Consider the following 16,649-nt stretch of genomic DNA (forward strand, 5'->3'; position numbering starts at 1 on the left):
ACTCTCACGAAGATCATGGGTTAGTACACAAAGCGTAATCGACAATGCTTACCACACCATGGGATCGCTTGATCCCTCTCGGTACATCTTGTGCGCTTTGTGTGTTGATCAACTTGATTCACTCTTGACTTAGTCTTGATCAACCTTGACTCTTTCCAACTCTCTTCATTTGGATGATGTCTTGAAGGTAAACATGAATGATCACACAATCTTCTTCTTCAAGACATGCTTGCAATAAGCTCTACTCTCACATGACCAATCTGTGGATAATTCCTTAATAACACCTTGGTCACCACATAAACTCCTTGAAACCAACACATGGACTTCAAGAAATGCCTATGGACAAATCCTTCAAATATAGCTCAAGGCAACCATTAGTCCATAGAGATTGTCATCAATTACCAAAACCAAACATGGGGGAACCGCATGTTCTTTCAACGTGGTCGTTACTATGTGTCTTTTCCTGATGATCAGTAGTGGAGCCCAGTTGGGACGATCGGGGATCTAGCATTTGGGGTTGTCTTATTTTCATCTGGATCTTGACCGTAGTCGGTCTATATGTTTGTATTTTGGATGATGTATGAGACATATTTATGTATTGTGTGAAGTGGCGATTGTAAGCCAACTCTTTATCCCATTCTTGTTCATTACATGGGATTGTGTGAAGATGACCCTTCTTGCGACAAAACCACTATGCGGTTATGCCTCTAAGTCGTGCCTCAACACGTGGGAGATATAGCCGCATCGTGGGCGTTACAGCTACTCAATGCAGTGAATAGAGTATTTCCAAACTGCCACCAGAGATATTGTCTAAGACACTTATATGCAAATTTCCAGAGTGCTGGTTTTAGGGGGGAAGATCTAAAGAAATGCATGGATAATGCCAGTTATGCTTACAATGAATATAAGTTTAATATTGCTATGAATGATTTGAGAAATGAGTGTGAGGATGCTTGGATCTGGCTTAATGCAATTCCTAAGAAAACATGGGCAAGGCATGCTTTTGACACTAACTGCAAGACAGATTTGGTTGTTAACAACCTATCTGAGGTGTTCAACAAGTATATCCTTGATTTTAGGAAAAAGCCTATTAGGACTATGGTTGATGGTATTAAGGACAAGCAAATGGTGAGGTGGCATGAGAAGAGAGAGAGAGAGAGGAAAGGCAGCTTTCTGGGAGATCACACCACACTATGCTGAGAAGCTAGAGCTGGAAAAGGAGAGGGCTAGATACTGCAAACCCATTCAAGCTGGTGTTAATTTATGGCAAGTGACCAGTGGGCAGCAAACACACCCTATGAACTTGGATAATCATACATGTGGTTGCAGAAAATGGGACCTCAGTGGCCTACCATGCAACCATGCAATTTCAGCAATTAACAAGGCCAAGAGGTTTCCAGAGGACTTTGTTTGTAAATTCTTCAGAAAACCATTTTATGTGGCAGCATATGAACCTATGATCTTTCCTGTTCCTGGTGAACATGACTGGATAAGGACACCTGGACCAGACATAGAGCCACCAGAATTTCATGTTAGGAGAGGAAGAAAGCAAGAGAAGAGGATCAAGGGCAAGTTTGAAGTGCCAAAGCCAAAGGACAGCAGTAGAATGGCCACAATAACATGCTCTAATTGTGGTCTCCAAGGCCATAGATACACCAACTGCCTGAAACAATTGAAACCAGATTTGGCTATGAGGAAAAACAAGCATGTGGTAATACCAAATCTCACTTCTTTTGTATTAGTTGACTAGTGCATTTGTTAATATTTTAATGTTGTCTACTAATACCAATCTCACTTCTTTTTGCAAGACCAAGAGGTCACAGCAGCAACATACACCTGCAAGATCACAGCCCCCACCTGCAAGATCACAGCAGCAGCCTCCACCTGCAAGATCCCAGCTTGCACCAAGATCACGGCCTCCACCTACAAGGACTGGTGCAAGATCTGGAGCAAGGTCTGGTGCAAGGACTGGTGCAAGATCTGAAGCAAGGTCTGGTGAAAGTTCACAGCCATCAACTAGTGGTGCAAGGCCATTCACTGCCCCAAGATATGCAACTCCTTCTACATCTTCTGCCCCAAGAAGTCACACTAGTTGGATGACCTGGTTTTCTCCTAGTGGTAACAGATGAGTGTAATGAGTTGTTGTTTCTCAAAACTATGGTACTGATCAATGTTTTGTGTCCTGAACCATGGTTGGATGCTTAGGTTTGATTGTACTGAACCAACAAGTCAAACTGGTTGGATGATTATGTTTGAGTGTACTGAATTGCTATCAACTATCTTAGTGTTATGGGCAATGTTATGCTATCAATTTGGTGATTAGTGTTATTGGCAATGTTAAGGTTTGATTATGAGATTTGATGATTAGTGTTATTGGCAGTGTTAAGGTTTGATAATGATTTGATGATTAGTTTTGTTGGCCTTGTCAATGTTTGATGATGAGATTTGATGACTAGCCTAAATGCCTAACCACTTTGGTTTAGGGGGTTCTCGACGTCGACGGAGCCTAAATGCCTAACCACTTTGGTTTAGGGGGTTCTCGACGTCGACGGAGCCTAAATGCCTAACCAGTTTGGTTTAGGGGGTTCTCGACGTCGACGGAGCCTAAATGCCTAACCACTTTGGTTTAGGGGGTTCTCGACGTCGACGGAGCCTAAATGCCTAACCACTTTGGTTTAGGGGGTTCTCGACGTCGACGGAGCCTAAATGCCTAACCACTTTGGTTTAGGGGGTTCTCGACGTCGACGGAGCCTAAATGCCTAACCAGTTTGGTTTAGGGGGTTCTCGACGTCGACGGAGCCTAAATGCCTAACCACTTTGGTTTAGGGGGTTCTCGACGTCGACGGAGCCTAAATGCCTAACCACTTTGGTTTAGGGGGTTCTCGACGTCGACGGAGCCTAAATGCCTAACCACTTTGGTTTAGGGGGTTCTCGACGTCGACGGAGCCTAAATGCCTAACCACTTTGGTTTAGGGGGTTCTCGACGTCGACGGAGCCTAAATGCCTAACCACTTTGGTTTAGGGGGTTCTCGACGTCGACGGAGCCTAAATGCCTAACCACTTTCGTTTAGGGGGTTCTCGACGTCGACGGAGCCTAAATGCCTAACCACTTTGGTTTAGGGGGTTCTCGACGTCGACGGAGCCTAAATGCCTAACCACTTTGGTTTAGGGGGTTCTCGACGTCGACGGAGCCTAAATGCCTAACCAGTTTGGTTTAGGGGGTTCTCGACGTCGACGGAGCCTAAATGCCTAACCACTTTGGTTTAGGGGGTTCTCGACGTCGACGGAGCCTAAATGCCTAACCACTTTGGTTTAGGGGGTTCTCGACGTCGACGGAGCCTAAATGCCTAACCACTTTGGTTTAGGGGGTTCTCGACGTCGATGGAGCCTAAATGCCATAGAGTTCAAGCAACTTTGGTTTAGGGGGTTCATAAAAGAGTTCAAGCAACTAAGACAAGCAGCAACTAAGAGTTAACATACTGGTTCACAACAAACTGGTTCACAACAACAACATATTGATTAACATAGTGGTTCACAGCAACTAAGAGTTAAGATAGTGGTTCACAGCAACAACATAGTGGTTCACCACAACACCATAGTGGTTCACAACAACTTAAAGCAACAACATAGTGGTTCACAACAACTACACATCCATAGTACATAACTTAGTTCACAACAACACCATACTTCACAAAAGGTCAGCAAAGCCAGCATTCTTCTTCTTCATGTTGATCTGGATCTTGCTCTTGCTCTTCCTCTACATCTTCATTCTGACAAGATGTCCAGGATCCCCTTCAATTTCTGCTTGTTCTTCTCCTCTGACTTCAACAGTTCAGCAATCTGAATCTTTAGCTGATCCCTCCTTGCTGTGAGCTTGTCATGCCCCTTCTTGAGATCTCCCATGTGAAGGAGCAGCTGGGTGTTCTCCTGGGTGAGCTTTTCCTCAGATTTTTTGAGTTCATCAACCTGGAATTGCAGGTTCCTGGTGGATGTACTAAGCACTTCGTTCTCTTTTAGATGATTAAACTTCAGGTTCCTGATGCAAGTGCCTTGAGATTGTGTCAGGTTCATCAGTACTTTATACTTCTCCTGCAGCTTGAAGATCTTTGCATCTTTCTTCCCCATCTCTATCTTCATGTCAGATACAACTGAATCAGAAACATGCACATTCTGCATCTTAGCCTGCAAATAGCTGAAATCTACCATCCTATCCTCTTGAGCATTGAACAGTTGGCGCACATCTTCAACCAATTTGTCATAGTTGGCCTCTAGATTATTTTTTTCTTCAGTCAAATGGTGAATAGTGAGTGAACTCTCCAGGTTATCCTTCCTCCTACCACTCTTGCTGTCATGATACATTTCCCATAGCTTCAACAAGGCATTCTGCAATGTAGGAGGCCACTCTAGGTCAACCCAGAGAACAATACCACAGTTGTCATCTTCCTGCAATATAAACAACCATAGCATGTGCAAAATCAATCTCCTAGGTAAATTATTTAAGCAATAAACTTTGAGCAACTAGCTTTAAACAATGAACTTTGAGCATCTTTAAACAATGTAGGACCCTAAATGACTAGCCACTGAATTAAAAAATGAACTTTAAGCAGCTTTGAGAAACAACTTTAATAATATAGCCAACTAAAGAATGAACCTCTGACACTAAACACTAACTGAATTTTGAGCTTCTGACATTGAATCTCTCTGACCTTAAACAATCAAATAATTTGCAAAGTGAGTACTCTTGTGAGCTAAACAATGATTATCTGCACTGCAAACTAAGCTATTGACCAATTATAAAATTACTGGCCAAATTAAATATACATGGCAAGCATCAACACATTTTTCTAATCCACTGATTAGCATCAGTAGTACTAAATGGCTACAAAATGACCCTCACAGCTACCCATTAAACAATACAATTCCAGGTTGGTGGTGGTGTGGCCAGGCAGGCCAAACACAACTACAAAATGACCATCACAGCTACAAAATGACCATCACAGCTATGGTACAAGAGTACTCATTAAACAATGTGCATCAGCACATGGCTAGATTAAAGAACGTGAATTCTATGCTCTGGACTGAACAATTCTATGCACATGGCTAGATTAAACAATACAATTAACACAGAGTTTGGACAGAATCTTACACTCATAGGACAGACTAAGAACCTCCTGCCCGTGTTAAATGCTTCGAATGCTACACGCCTCTCAGCCGCCACGCCATACTGATGGCGAAGAACTCTGGGTGCTGTCTCAATGCCACTGTAGTCTTGGTCTTCAATGCTAGCAGGGATCTACAGGAACAAAAGGAAAACAAAATCCCCAAATCAAATCAAATCCCCCCAAATCCCAAATCTGATAACCCAACCCTAACCCTAGCTCTACAACTCACCCGGTAATGCATGGCTTCGTCGTCGGAGAGGTTCATGTATTGCACGCTTGAGTCCTGGCTGCTCTCGTCCTCCATGGCGCGACGATGAGCCGGTTGAGGTGGCGGCGGCGAATCGGAGAGAGGAGGGAGAGCCAGAGTGAGAGTGAGGTCGAGCGAGAGTGAGGCGAGTCCGACCGAGCCCATGTAACCGACCGAGCCCATGGAGTATAACCGACCGCGTCGGCCTCGTCCTAGTCAGCGACCCGTCCACGCGCCGATTCGGCCAGCGTGTCACCTGACATGTGGGCCCGACCTGTCGAATACGTGGTCAATACGCGCTTATACAGCTGTCAGTCCGTTATGCACCACTTAGGCCCTGAGTTGGTACTGAACTGCGACATGCACGAGTAGTGGTACTGATTCGTGAGTAGGTGCGCAAGTGTGGTACCAACGTGCAATTAACTCTGTTATAAAGGATTCCCAATATCAATATCTAGCACCTTTTAGAAAAATAGGAAGATAAAAGAGCGAGGATATGGGTTGTATGTAAAACTAGTTGCATAATGAAGAAATATTCGACAAAGTGATACGCATTTTTTTCATACCCTTGGCGCAAACGGCACACTCTGTGTCAAACAAGTGTAGCCGCTAGCCCTACAAGCCAGTGACGCGATGGTGTGTCATTTTTGTCAAATTTCCTCTAGCGCAAAATGTGCTCTAGACTAATTTATATCACTTCAGAAACCACTATATAAGTAATGCATTAGTTACACACCGATCTACAACCTCGCGAGAATGTTATCACCGTGACCAACGTCATCGTTCCGAACGCCGAGAACCTCAGCGCCGCCGTGGCTCCGGCATTCTTTGCCGCCGCCGGCCGACCTGACAACGCAACCATCGAATACGCAGCCTCGGATCCAGTTGGTCGGTTCAGCACCGGCGAGGAAGCGCTCGACGAGACCTACCCCGAGATAATAGCTGGCTCTTTCATAGATTAAGAACTTTAGGTGCCACACAATGGCATTATTTCTTTTTTTTTCTTTTTTTGCGGGGAAACAATGGCATTATTTCATAAAAGAGAAAACAAAAACTCATGAGGTTAAACTTCTTGTGTAGAAACTACTATTTAGGTAACTTGTCTTTCTTGCACTGATTTTCAAAACCTCGGATATTTCCCTCCTACAATCAAGTGTCTATTTGATGGTTGGAGACTGTTAGCCCGAATTCGTGAGAATATATTGATTTGTCCGCACGGTGTACCGGAACTAGGGTCTGAATCCTTTTATTATTTCTTCCACGCAAGGAGAAGGATTTGAACTTTGACGAGCCATCGTTGAGGCCACGTGATTTGTTAAGTTTATGTAATCTTGGATGGGGTTCGCCCGCAAAATAGCGGATTGATTACTTCACACGCAGCGGAAAATAGCGGGTCATCACAAGCCAGAAAAGACCCGCAGATTATTCAATCTATTTTTTCATTCATTTGGAGGGATTTTAAGTTATGAAGTTTCATAATGGAAATGAGGCGGGTCTTCTCTTTTCCATGTACAAGCCACAAATATAGTACAACCGGAGTTAATTCTACTCTACTATTTTTCCGTTCATTGATCGACGGGATTTAACATGTGAAGTTCCATAATATGGAAGTGAGTTGGGTCTTCTCTTTTCCATGCATCTAGCTCACAGTTCTTTGTAGCTAGTTCACGTAGCAATCCATCCATCTAACTCACGTACTAGAGTTAATTCCTTTTTTTAAAGAAATTCAGGATCCTTTTCCAGTTAGCTCATGTAACCAATCCATCCATTTTTCGTCCAGCTTAATTCATCCATCCTTCATCCAGCTTACTACATGTAGTTTCACATACGTATATAAATTGATACAATTGTATGTAAAGGAGCAATTTGAGACTATTTAAAATATTTCTGACATATTTCCTAGGTAGTTAGGCCGGCTAAGTTGCGTAGACTGTGAAAGACCCAGACACCAAAATGACATGTGTGTCTAAGGCACAAGTAAAAATAAATAAAAAATGCATTCAAGGATCCAACTCACGATCTAAAAGACCCGATCAATTGCTGCCAGCCACTCGAACAAACACATCCTGCTAACCAATAGTCAGTGTAAATATTTAAGAACATATTGCAACGTCAGATCCAAAACATTTTTTGATTTTTTTGAAACTTTAAAATTATTATTATTACGAATGGACGAATATTCTTGGGAACATGAACAAATTTTGAATTCTGATCAGCTTTACAAAATGAGAATAGTTATTTGAAAATAACGTACATATTTGGAAAAGCACAAACAAAATCTGAAACGAGAACATTTTTAAAAATTCACAAATATTTTTTGAAAATATGAACCTATTATATAAACACGAACATTTTTTTAATTTGTGAACAATTTTTTAAAAACAATAACATGTTTTGAACATTCAGAGCAATTTTAGAAAATATTTATTTTGTAAACACGAACATTCTTTTTAATTTGTGAATATTTCACTAAAACATGAATATTTTCAAATTTTGAACATTTTTTAGCACCCAACCTTTTTTTCAAACTCGAACAATTTTGGAAAGCACAACTTTTTTTTTACATCTTGAGAAATTCAGGGTCCTTTTCCAGCTAGCTCACATACCAATCATCCATCCTTCATCCAGCTTATTACTAGATGTAGTTTTGCACACGTATATAAATTGGTACAGTTGTGTACAAAGAAGTAATTTGGGATTATTTAAAATACTTTTTCCATGAATTTCTGAACATTTCACTGAATCATATTATTTACCTAATTTGGAACATTTTTTTGAAAATATCGAACTTTTTGGGAAATGACAAGCATTTTAAAAATATATTTTTCGAAATTTTGAACAAATATCGGAACAAGAGCAAAAAGTTAAAGTTCCAAATATTTTTTGAACGGGAACAAAATTTGAAGTTCTAAACATTTTTTGAAAATTTGGATATGTTTGAAATTTGAACAAATGTCTAAACAATAAATAATCGTTAAAGTTCCGAACATTTTTTTGAATGGGAACCAAATTTTGGAGTTCTAAGCATTTTTTGAAAATTTGGATATATTCGAAATTCTGAATATTTTTAGAAAATTTGAATTTATGAAAAATAGTAAAAATAAAATAAAATTGGAATGGAAAAGTACAGGAAAAAAACGAAAAAGGAACAGAAAAAGAAAAATAGAAACAGAAGACAGAACAAAAGGAAAACGGGCCAGCCCAACCTGGGGCGCCCTGCGCAAAGCTGAGATTATGGGCCGCCCTGTGCGGCAAATAGGTCTTCCAGCTGAGTGAGTAGAAAAGTAAATGGGCTGACTTCGCTGGGCCACAGTGCAAGTGGCCCATGTATGCAATTCTGAATAAAACATTTTTCTGTTTCCAATAGACGTGCGCACAAAAAATTAGTGCCACCTCGGATAAAAAAGTTATTTTCAGTGGTGAACAGATGAAAAAATAGAATAATTGCATCTTGCTTTTATTAATAACTAGATGATACCCTGCACGTTGTTGCGGGAATTATAGCAAGAAAAATGGGATATGTTAGACAAATGAAATATCAATAATTTGGATATGCTTGTTAACCATACCATTACTTGGCTAAAATAAAATCATTTCATGAGATTGGACAATGCACAACTGGCTAGAAAAATACATAACATTTCCTTTCAAAAAAAATATTAACATTAGTGGTTTCAGTTCCCACTGAAAAAATATTATGGCCCCGCCGACCATTTATGCATCGAAAACATCTCGCCCACAAAGAACATGCAAGTCATAGATTGTAGAATATCGAATATGTTGATTCTAATCTTTATCCTGCTATAATCTTTTAGCCAGCCAGGCGAATGTGACACAAAGAGTAAAAAACCAACAAAATACAAAGGCCCTTTGCCAATCTCTTAAAATAGGTCATTTATCTGCAAAATCTGGTACTCCAGCCCCACCACGCACCCAGATCAAGAAACAACGAGAGATTGCAGATACCCAGGCGAATGTGACACAAAGAGTAAAAAACCAACAAAATACAAAGGCCCTTTGCCAATCTCTTAAAATAGGTCATTTATCTGCAAAATCTGGTACTCCAGCCCCACCACGCACCCAGATCAAGAAACAACGAGAGATTGCCAGCAAACAGTAACGCAACCTCAGCGAACAACAAATGTGACCTCTCCCCGGTGCGGCGAAGCTCGCGTGATCCACTAGTACTATATTAGGGTTGAATACTAATTATGCTGGACTGGTTCACCAAGCACTATGTTGTAGACTTTGTGGTAGAACAATGGTAATATAGTTTTTATTTTGTTTAGTTAGTGGGCACTACACCATCATATTGTAGTCAAACCTAATCATCGGCCACCGGCCCCCCTCCCATGTCTTCGTATTTCTGCAAGAGATAATATCTTAGTGTTGGTATTTACTGTAGATATAAATAATCAAAAAATAATTTTTTTTACCATCAATTTGTTTGTATGTAACTACTATAGACGTACACACTAAATATGTAAATTGCAAATCAATTCACGTCATTTTAGCCTTAATCATATGGATTGAAGATCCGGTTCCGTTGGGGTACTAGCCAATTGGCTTTTTTAGGGATAGCCAATGATGCCACTCGGCTAAGCAGCTGACATCCGCCCTATAAATTGAGAATCGTGTGCCACCTCCTTCCTCCACGCGCACTACAGCAGTCCACCATCAAGCGAAAGAAATGCATCGGAAGACAACATTGTTGCTTCTGGGTGTGCTCATGGCGCTGCAATTTTCAGCTACCATGGGCGCATGCTTCCCCACTGCGACTACAACGTGATTGCTGGGGCGAAGGCGCGGCTGGGAAGGACACGACCATCCCAATCCTCCGTCACCCTGTCTCCGAGCTCACTCTCGCTGAGTCGTGGGTGGTTCATCGTGTTGACTGCGCTTGGCGGGTGCCTCATGTCCGCCAATGAAGTGACCATCATAGAACTTGCGGCCATATGAGTCTCAATACACTATCTATATGTGATTACATAATGCAAATAATGCTTATAATCTACTCGAATATAAATAACTACTGAACAAACACAACGTGGCGATATGCACCGAGGAGGGGGGGGGGCATATGCCCCCATCCATGCCATCTATTTTTTATCGTTATTCATGAACAGAATATCTCCAACAGATATTTCTGACTTCGGCTTAGCAAAGATATTTGGAGGGGGTCAATCACATATTTGTTACTCATCGCATTGATGGAACATAGCAAGTGTAGTAAGCCCCTAGAAGGTTATTCATTGGTATATGTTAAACCACGTATGTCCTGAACTTTCACAATAAAACATCACACTCTTGTTTCAGTGGGTATATGTCGCCAGAGTACGTGCTGCGTTGTCAATATTCGACCAGGTTCGATGTATTTAGCCTGGGAGTTTTGATTTTAGAGACCATTACTGGAAGATGAAACTCCGGATTCTACGGCTCTGATCAAGATGTTGATTTTCTAAGCTTCGTAAGCTCATATATTGCTCACAAAGTTTAATGTCTAATCACTGTTATGTTAGAGATAGTGCCGCTAGTTTTTCACACCAAATCTGAACGATTTGTTGCGGAATTTGGAGTAGTGGACGAGGGATAAAGCCATGGAGTTGATAGATCCATCATTGAGGAACTGTTGTAGTATTAACAAGTTGTTGAAGTGCATCCACATCGGGCTATTATGCGTTCAGAAAAAGCCGGCCAATAGGCCTTTGATGTCAACAGTAATCTTCATGCTCACAAGTAACGATGTGCATCTCCATCTATGACCAGACCATCCTTTTGCACCCAGGAGAACAATACCAACTCTGAACCAAAATCTAGTAGGTAATGCAAGAAATGCATCGTCAAATGAAGTGACCATCATAGAACTTGCGGCCAGGTGACTCTCAATACACCATCTATATGTGATTGCATGATGCAAATAATGATTATAAATCCACTCAAATATAAATAACTATTGAATAAATACAACGTGGTGAAGTGCACTGAGGAGGGGAGGGGCATATGCCCCCATCCATGCCGTCTATTTTTTTATCGTTATTCATGAAGCAAATATCTCACGAGGATACGGTGTTGCCAAATTCTCAAAGCTGAACTGCAACAATTCGAGCAACGGAGCTTCCATCTCCAAACAAAGTCAATCTTTATCGTTCGAGTGGTGGATGCGGTGAAAGTCAAGGAGCTGGACTGGAGCAAGGGATTCAATATTATAGATGGAATCACTCGTGCCCTACAATATGTTCACAAAGATCCTCAGATAAAGTGAGGGGGTCCGGTTGGGTCATCTTTTTTTGACCGGACGAAGGTTTTCGGGGAATAGGGGGTCCGACTGTAGATGCTCTAAAGAATGTTTTTTTTAGACTTATACAAAGTTTTCGAGACCTCCTATTTGAAAATAAACATAGGCATATAAGATATCGTTTTTCCTTCCAAAAGTTGGATGCACTCTAGCTAAAGTGAGCCTGGTTCAAAAGATGAAAGGGGTTGATGAAAAGAAAAAACAAGTGACTACAACCTCTCAGAGTGCTATGCCAATCCGTAGCTTCTAAAAAAATAGGTTGGCTAATCCTCAGCAGGCACCCACACCAGATCCATAAACAAAATTTTCTTACTTACACACAAGTACAAACATTGACATTTTTCTCTCCTGATGAAAATTGACATGGCAACCAATGAACCAAGCAGGAGAAGGAGCTCACAAATAAATAAATAAAATCAGGTAGGCCATCATCAAAGCCATGACCTTCCTTCCAACTGTTTCAAAGAAAAAAAAGAGACACAGATAGACTGAGCGACGACACCGGCGACATCTCCGGCGGCGGGCGACGCGAGGCGATGGCGGGCCGCCGCTCCCGCTCCCCCTCGCTCTCCTCCTCCCCGTCCTCCCGCTCCCTCTCCTCCTTCTCCTCGGTCTCCTCCCCGTCCCGCAGCCGCTCCCCTCCCGACCGCGGCCGCCGCAGGTCAGCCAGCCGCGCCGCCGGAACTCCCCCACCCGCCCCCCCCGTCGGTCTCTCATTGCTTGCTCTGTTTCCTCGCAGCTCGTCCGCCGCGCGGAGGGGCCGCTCGCCGCCGCCGCCGCGAGAGGGGGCCAAGGGAGGCCGGTCGACCTCTCCTTCGCCGCCGCCCAAGAAACCCTCGCCTCCCCCTCCGGCACCGAGGAAGCCCTCCCCTGCTCCGGTCCCCGACGAGTCGTCGCTCGTCCTCCTCGTCAGCCGCCTCTCCCGCAATGTCACCGAGGGCCATCTCAGGGAGATCTTCGGTCAGCAGAGCCACTCCTTTCCTCTCCCCCCTCTCTCCGTCTGCGCGCGTGATTCGATTACTGCTTGAAGTTCAGTCCTTAGTACTCTGAATACATTGGTGCTGCTGACAGCGTGCTATTTGCCGTCCCCTTTAGCTGACTACCCACCATTGTGTGACTCTGTGTGATTCGATTTACTGCTTGAAGTTCAGTTCTTAGTGTGTTTCGTTCTCTGAATATATATCGCTGCATTGTGCCGATTATTACCATTGTGCTGCGGAGAACTATGGTCAACTTCAGTTCTTAGTGCTTATGGATACTGCACGTTCTCTGAATGCATCGCTGCTGTTGAGCCGTTGCCACCGCCTTTAGCTGATTGCCACCACTATGCTGTGCTGCAGAGAACTATGGCGAAGTCGTCAATGTGGAGCTGTCCATGGATAAGGCGGTAAGCAGATGAGCTCAGAAGTCATGACTTTAGGGGGAAATGCTTTAATCGTTGTTAATTATGTCATCACTGTATCTGTTGGCTTTGATTCAGGTCAATCTGCCTCGTGGGTACGGATACGTTGAGTTCAAGATGAGAGCTGATGCCGAGAAGGCGCTTCTTTACATGGATGGTGTATGAATCAAACTCTGCCCTGCTCAACCATATTTCATCTATAGTTCAGGAAAAGAGATGGTTTGAATATTCAAACTTGTTAATTTGCACAGGCTCAAATTGATGGGAATGTTGTTAAAGTGAAATTCGCACCTGCACCGGGCCAAAAAGCTGCTGTTTCTTTGCCGAAGGCTCTTCCCCATCCCCCCAAAAGAGATGTGCCTGAGACTGATACACTTGTTCCTAATGCTGAGAAGGCCACTCAGCAGCGACCCAGGGAATGTAAGCTCCCTGTCCTCCAATACCACAAGCTGCTTTTTGTTCGTCCCCTAAACCAGGCTTCATGTTTACATTGAGCATAATATAGTTGCTGTTTGAACCTTAAATACTTACCTGTGAGCAGCATCTACTCAAAGGAAACCAGCTCAGTCTCCACAAAGGCGACCTGCTCCAGGCGGAAGGGTTGACTCACCTAGGCGGCGCCCTGATTCACCACCAATTCACCCCTGGAAAGATCCTCCTCCATTCAGGCGTGGCAGAACACCTCCTAGCCTGAGACCAGGATATCCAGTTCGAAGACGGTCTCCCTCTCCACCCCCTCGAAGGTTCAGATCACCAAGGCGGTGAGTAATGCCTAGATGCATTCTCTTTGTCATTGCCATGGTGATTGGGAAGTGCTGAAATGTTTCTTTTGATTGCAGCTTTTCACCCAGAAGAGGTTATGTTAGTCCAGTCCGAAGACGTTCTCCGTTCGCTCCTAGAAGGATGTAAGTCATTTCAGAGTGCCACTGTGCTAATATCGGTGACGGCCATGAAAGATAGTAGTTTAAGCTGCACACCACACACATGTCGTTTTCTTCTGTCCCTACAAAAATACAATATTTGGCTCTCTTCTGCCTTCTACATTTTGACTTCATGGGTGCCTTTTTCACTGTTTGACAACACATCATCATCATCAAGGTTATGTCTTGCTTGGGCAGCATCAAAGTTAACCAATACATTCAGCGTGTTGCCAAACATCACAAATGTCACATTGGATCCATAATCCCTTGTGTGTAGAACTTTCACTTGTAACCTCATAAATGTGCTCCATCCTATCCCTGGTCTGCTTACTTATCCGATCTATTTCTAATCTGTTTAAACTTTCAAGAGACAGAACAGTTGACAGTCTAGGGAAAATGCGCTACGATGGCAAAAATGCAAAGCCAATATCTCGACAGTTTTCCCCAAACTCATTTCATCTGTGATTATTTAGCCATAAAAAGGAAAAACCAGTAATGGATATGCTTAGTGCCCAAAACATAGTGCACTACAATTATTTCTGAACACTCAGTATCAACATACCAGCCAAAATGCCCTTAAGAGGCATAGTATAAGCTTTTAACATATTCTGTATTCATCTGAACAACTAGCTGTTATTTGAGCCTTATTTTCATGAATCTTAGTCTGTAGCTTATCTCATTATATAAGAAGTAGCTAATACCATGCAGCTCTAGTTCCAAATTAGAAGACGGAGCCTGCTAATTATTCTTGGATAGTTACTCTGTCTTAACTTGCGTGAACCATTGGGACGATAAACTGGGTCCTATGTAGTAAATCTGAGTGGTTATCTTTTTGAGTAGTTATATAAGAAAAAGCTATTTATGCAAAGTATTGCTTGCATTTTATCTCTGTTAACCATTCTTTCATTCTGCAGGACACCTCCAATGCGGATGAGAAGTCCTCCCAGAAGGCTGCCACCTCCTTATCGTCGTAGTAGATCTCCCATTCGTCGACCAATTCGCTCCCTTTCCAGATCAATTTCTCCTGTCAGGTAATGGTGTTGTTGACCTAGGTTCATATCTTATTTTTGTATCATTTTGGATCAGTGGTTTGTGCATCTCTTACGAGACAAAAGGAAACTTACAGTCAGCCTGTCACTTCAGCGCTATCTCCTGAGCAGTGTAAAGAAATATGCCCTTGTGTTAACAAACCACTCTATGGAACCAGGGGTCGAGCCGCTCCTGTGAGGCGTGGGCGGTCATCCTCGTCATTTTCTGAATCACCAACGCCGCCAAGAAGGGTAAACTCGTAACTATTGCTGTCTTGTTTTTTTTTCTTTAGAGGAAAAAAGGGAAAGAGGGGTGATTATTTCTCTTGTACAGGGAGCCGGAAGGGTACTGAGAAGTCGCAGCCCTCAAAGGTAGTCACCTTTGCCTTTCCAAGTCGTAAGTGGTGCCAATTTTTCTTTTATTTTAGCAACCTGCTTAAGAATCTGTCTCAAATACAACAAAAGGAAACTAGACGTTATTTTTTCCTGTTCGAAACCAAGTTATTTATATCTAACAGAAAGGAGTTATTTTTTCTTTTCTTTCATTTGGCACAGGTCCTTTAGAGGGAGACGGAGAAGTGCCTCTAGCTTCAGCAATAGTAGTGGTTCGTCCTCCCCTATCCGCCGTTAGAACTCCCGACATGTTGAACCCCTGGTAGGTAAAATCTTCTTTGTCTCGTCGTCCTTTTATCTCTGATGATCTGGTTTGCCTCTGCTGCTGTCATCAAGCTTCAGATCGGGTCAGATATCGTTGGAACGAGCATGCGAGTCTCTGTCTGAGATCTTCGAAGAGTTGGCTTTCGTTCTGTAGTGGATTAGAGCACATTAATCGGTTTTCTCGTTGTGAATTTTCGATCCATGAGACCTCGATATTTATGTTGGTCAATTTAATTTTATGAAATTGCCGTGCCCACCAAAAGAACGTTGTTTGTGGATTCATTTGTGCTTATGTTCTCTATGTTTGTCAAGTTAAACGTCTGTTATTTTCGACATTCGTATCGGCCAGCCCCCCGCCAAATAAAAGGTATCGGCCGTTCCATTCTACATGAGATAAACAATATTTTTTTTTCTGTGTCCCAGTATAAAACGAAAAAAAGTAGAGAAACATGTGACGATTTCAATCAACAAGGTAAATTGAATCGACCATATGCATGGAGATTATTTAGATCATAATTTGTTGGTAAAGTACTATTTTTTACAGTGGAGATGATTCAGACCTCGAGATGATGGTTGTTCCACTGAGTATATCGTGTTGTCTGGACATGGAGTATCTACTCCTGAGCTCAAATGCTCATGCATGAACAGTAAAATTGAAAAAAATAGTAAAAAAATTCAAAAATTCTAATTTTTTTGGTGATAAACTTTGACAAATGTTTGGTATGCATTAAAAAATTCAGCACGAAACGACATTCGTGGAAGGCGGGCAAAAAAAACAAACAAAATTGATGTTCCAAAAATGCTAGTTTTGGAAACATTTTGGAGTGCTGATAATTTTTTTGCCACGCCTTGCACGAATGTCGATTCGTACTGAAATTTTGCATGCATACAAAACATTTGTCGAAGTTTATAAAAAAATTTAGAATTTTTTGATTTTT

The 16,649-nt window shown here is 42.4% G+C and overlaps 1 protein-coding gene across 3 annotated transcripts; it reads left to right on the plus strand.

Moving 5' to 3' along the window:
* The first annotated feature begins 12,077 nt into the window (after window positions 1-12,077).
* Window positions 12,078-15,993, plus strand: LOC123179857 (serine/arginine-rich splicing factor SR45). 3 transcript variants are annotated; one of them, XM_044591753.1, is made up of 11 exons: window positions 12,078-12,365; window positions 12,444-12,664; window positions 13,045-13,091; window positions 13,185-13,265; window positions 13,358-13,526; window positions 13,648-13,867; window positions 13,946-14,011; window positions 14,941-15,057; window positions 15,234-15,306; window positions 15,389-15,426; window positions 15,610-15,993. In XM_044591753.1, exons 1-11 carry the CDS (start codon window positions 12,241-12,243, stop codon window positions 15,683-15,685), a joined length of 1,233 nt encoding a protein of 410 aa, XP_044447688.1. In that variant the 5' UTR covers window positions 12,078-12,240; the 3' UTR covers window positions 15,686-15,993. The 3 variants fall into 3 exon arrangements, with proteins under 3 accessions (XP_044447688.1, XP_044447687.1, XP_044447686.1); XM_044591752.1 differs by having other exon boundaries at window positions 12,129-12,664; window positions 15,389-15,451; XM_044591751.1 differs by having other exon boundaries at window positions 12,129-12,664.
* The last annotated feature ends 656 nt before the right edge of the window (window positions 15,994-16,649 follow it).

This window comes from Triticum aestivum, chromosome 1D (genome assembly GCF_018294505.1).
Source record: "Triticum aestivum cultivar Chinese Spring chromosome 1D, IWGSC CS RefSeq v2.1, whole genome shotgun sequence".
NCBI classification, from domain to species: domain Eukaryota; kingdom Viridiplantae; phylum Streptophyta; class Magnoliopsida; order Poales; family Poaceae; genus Triticum; species Triticum aestivum.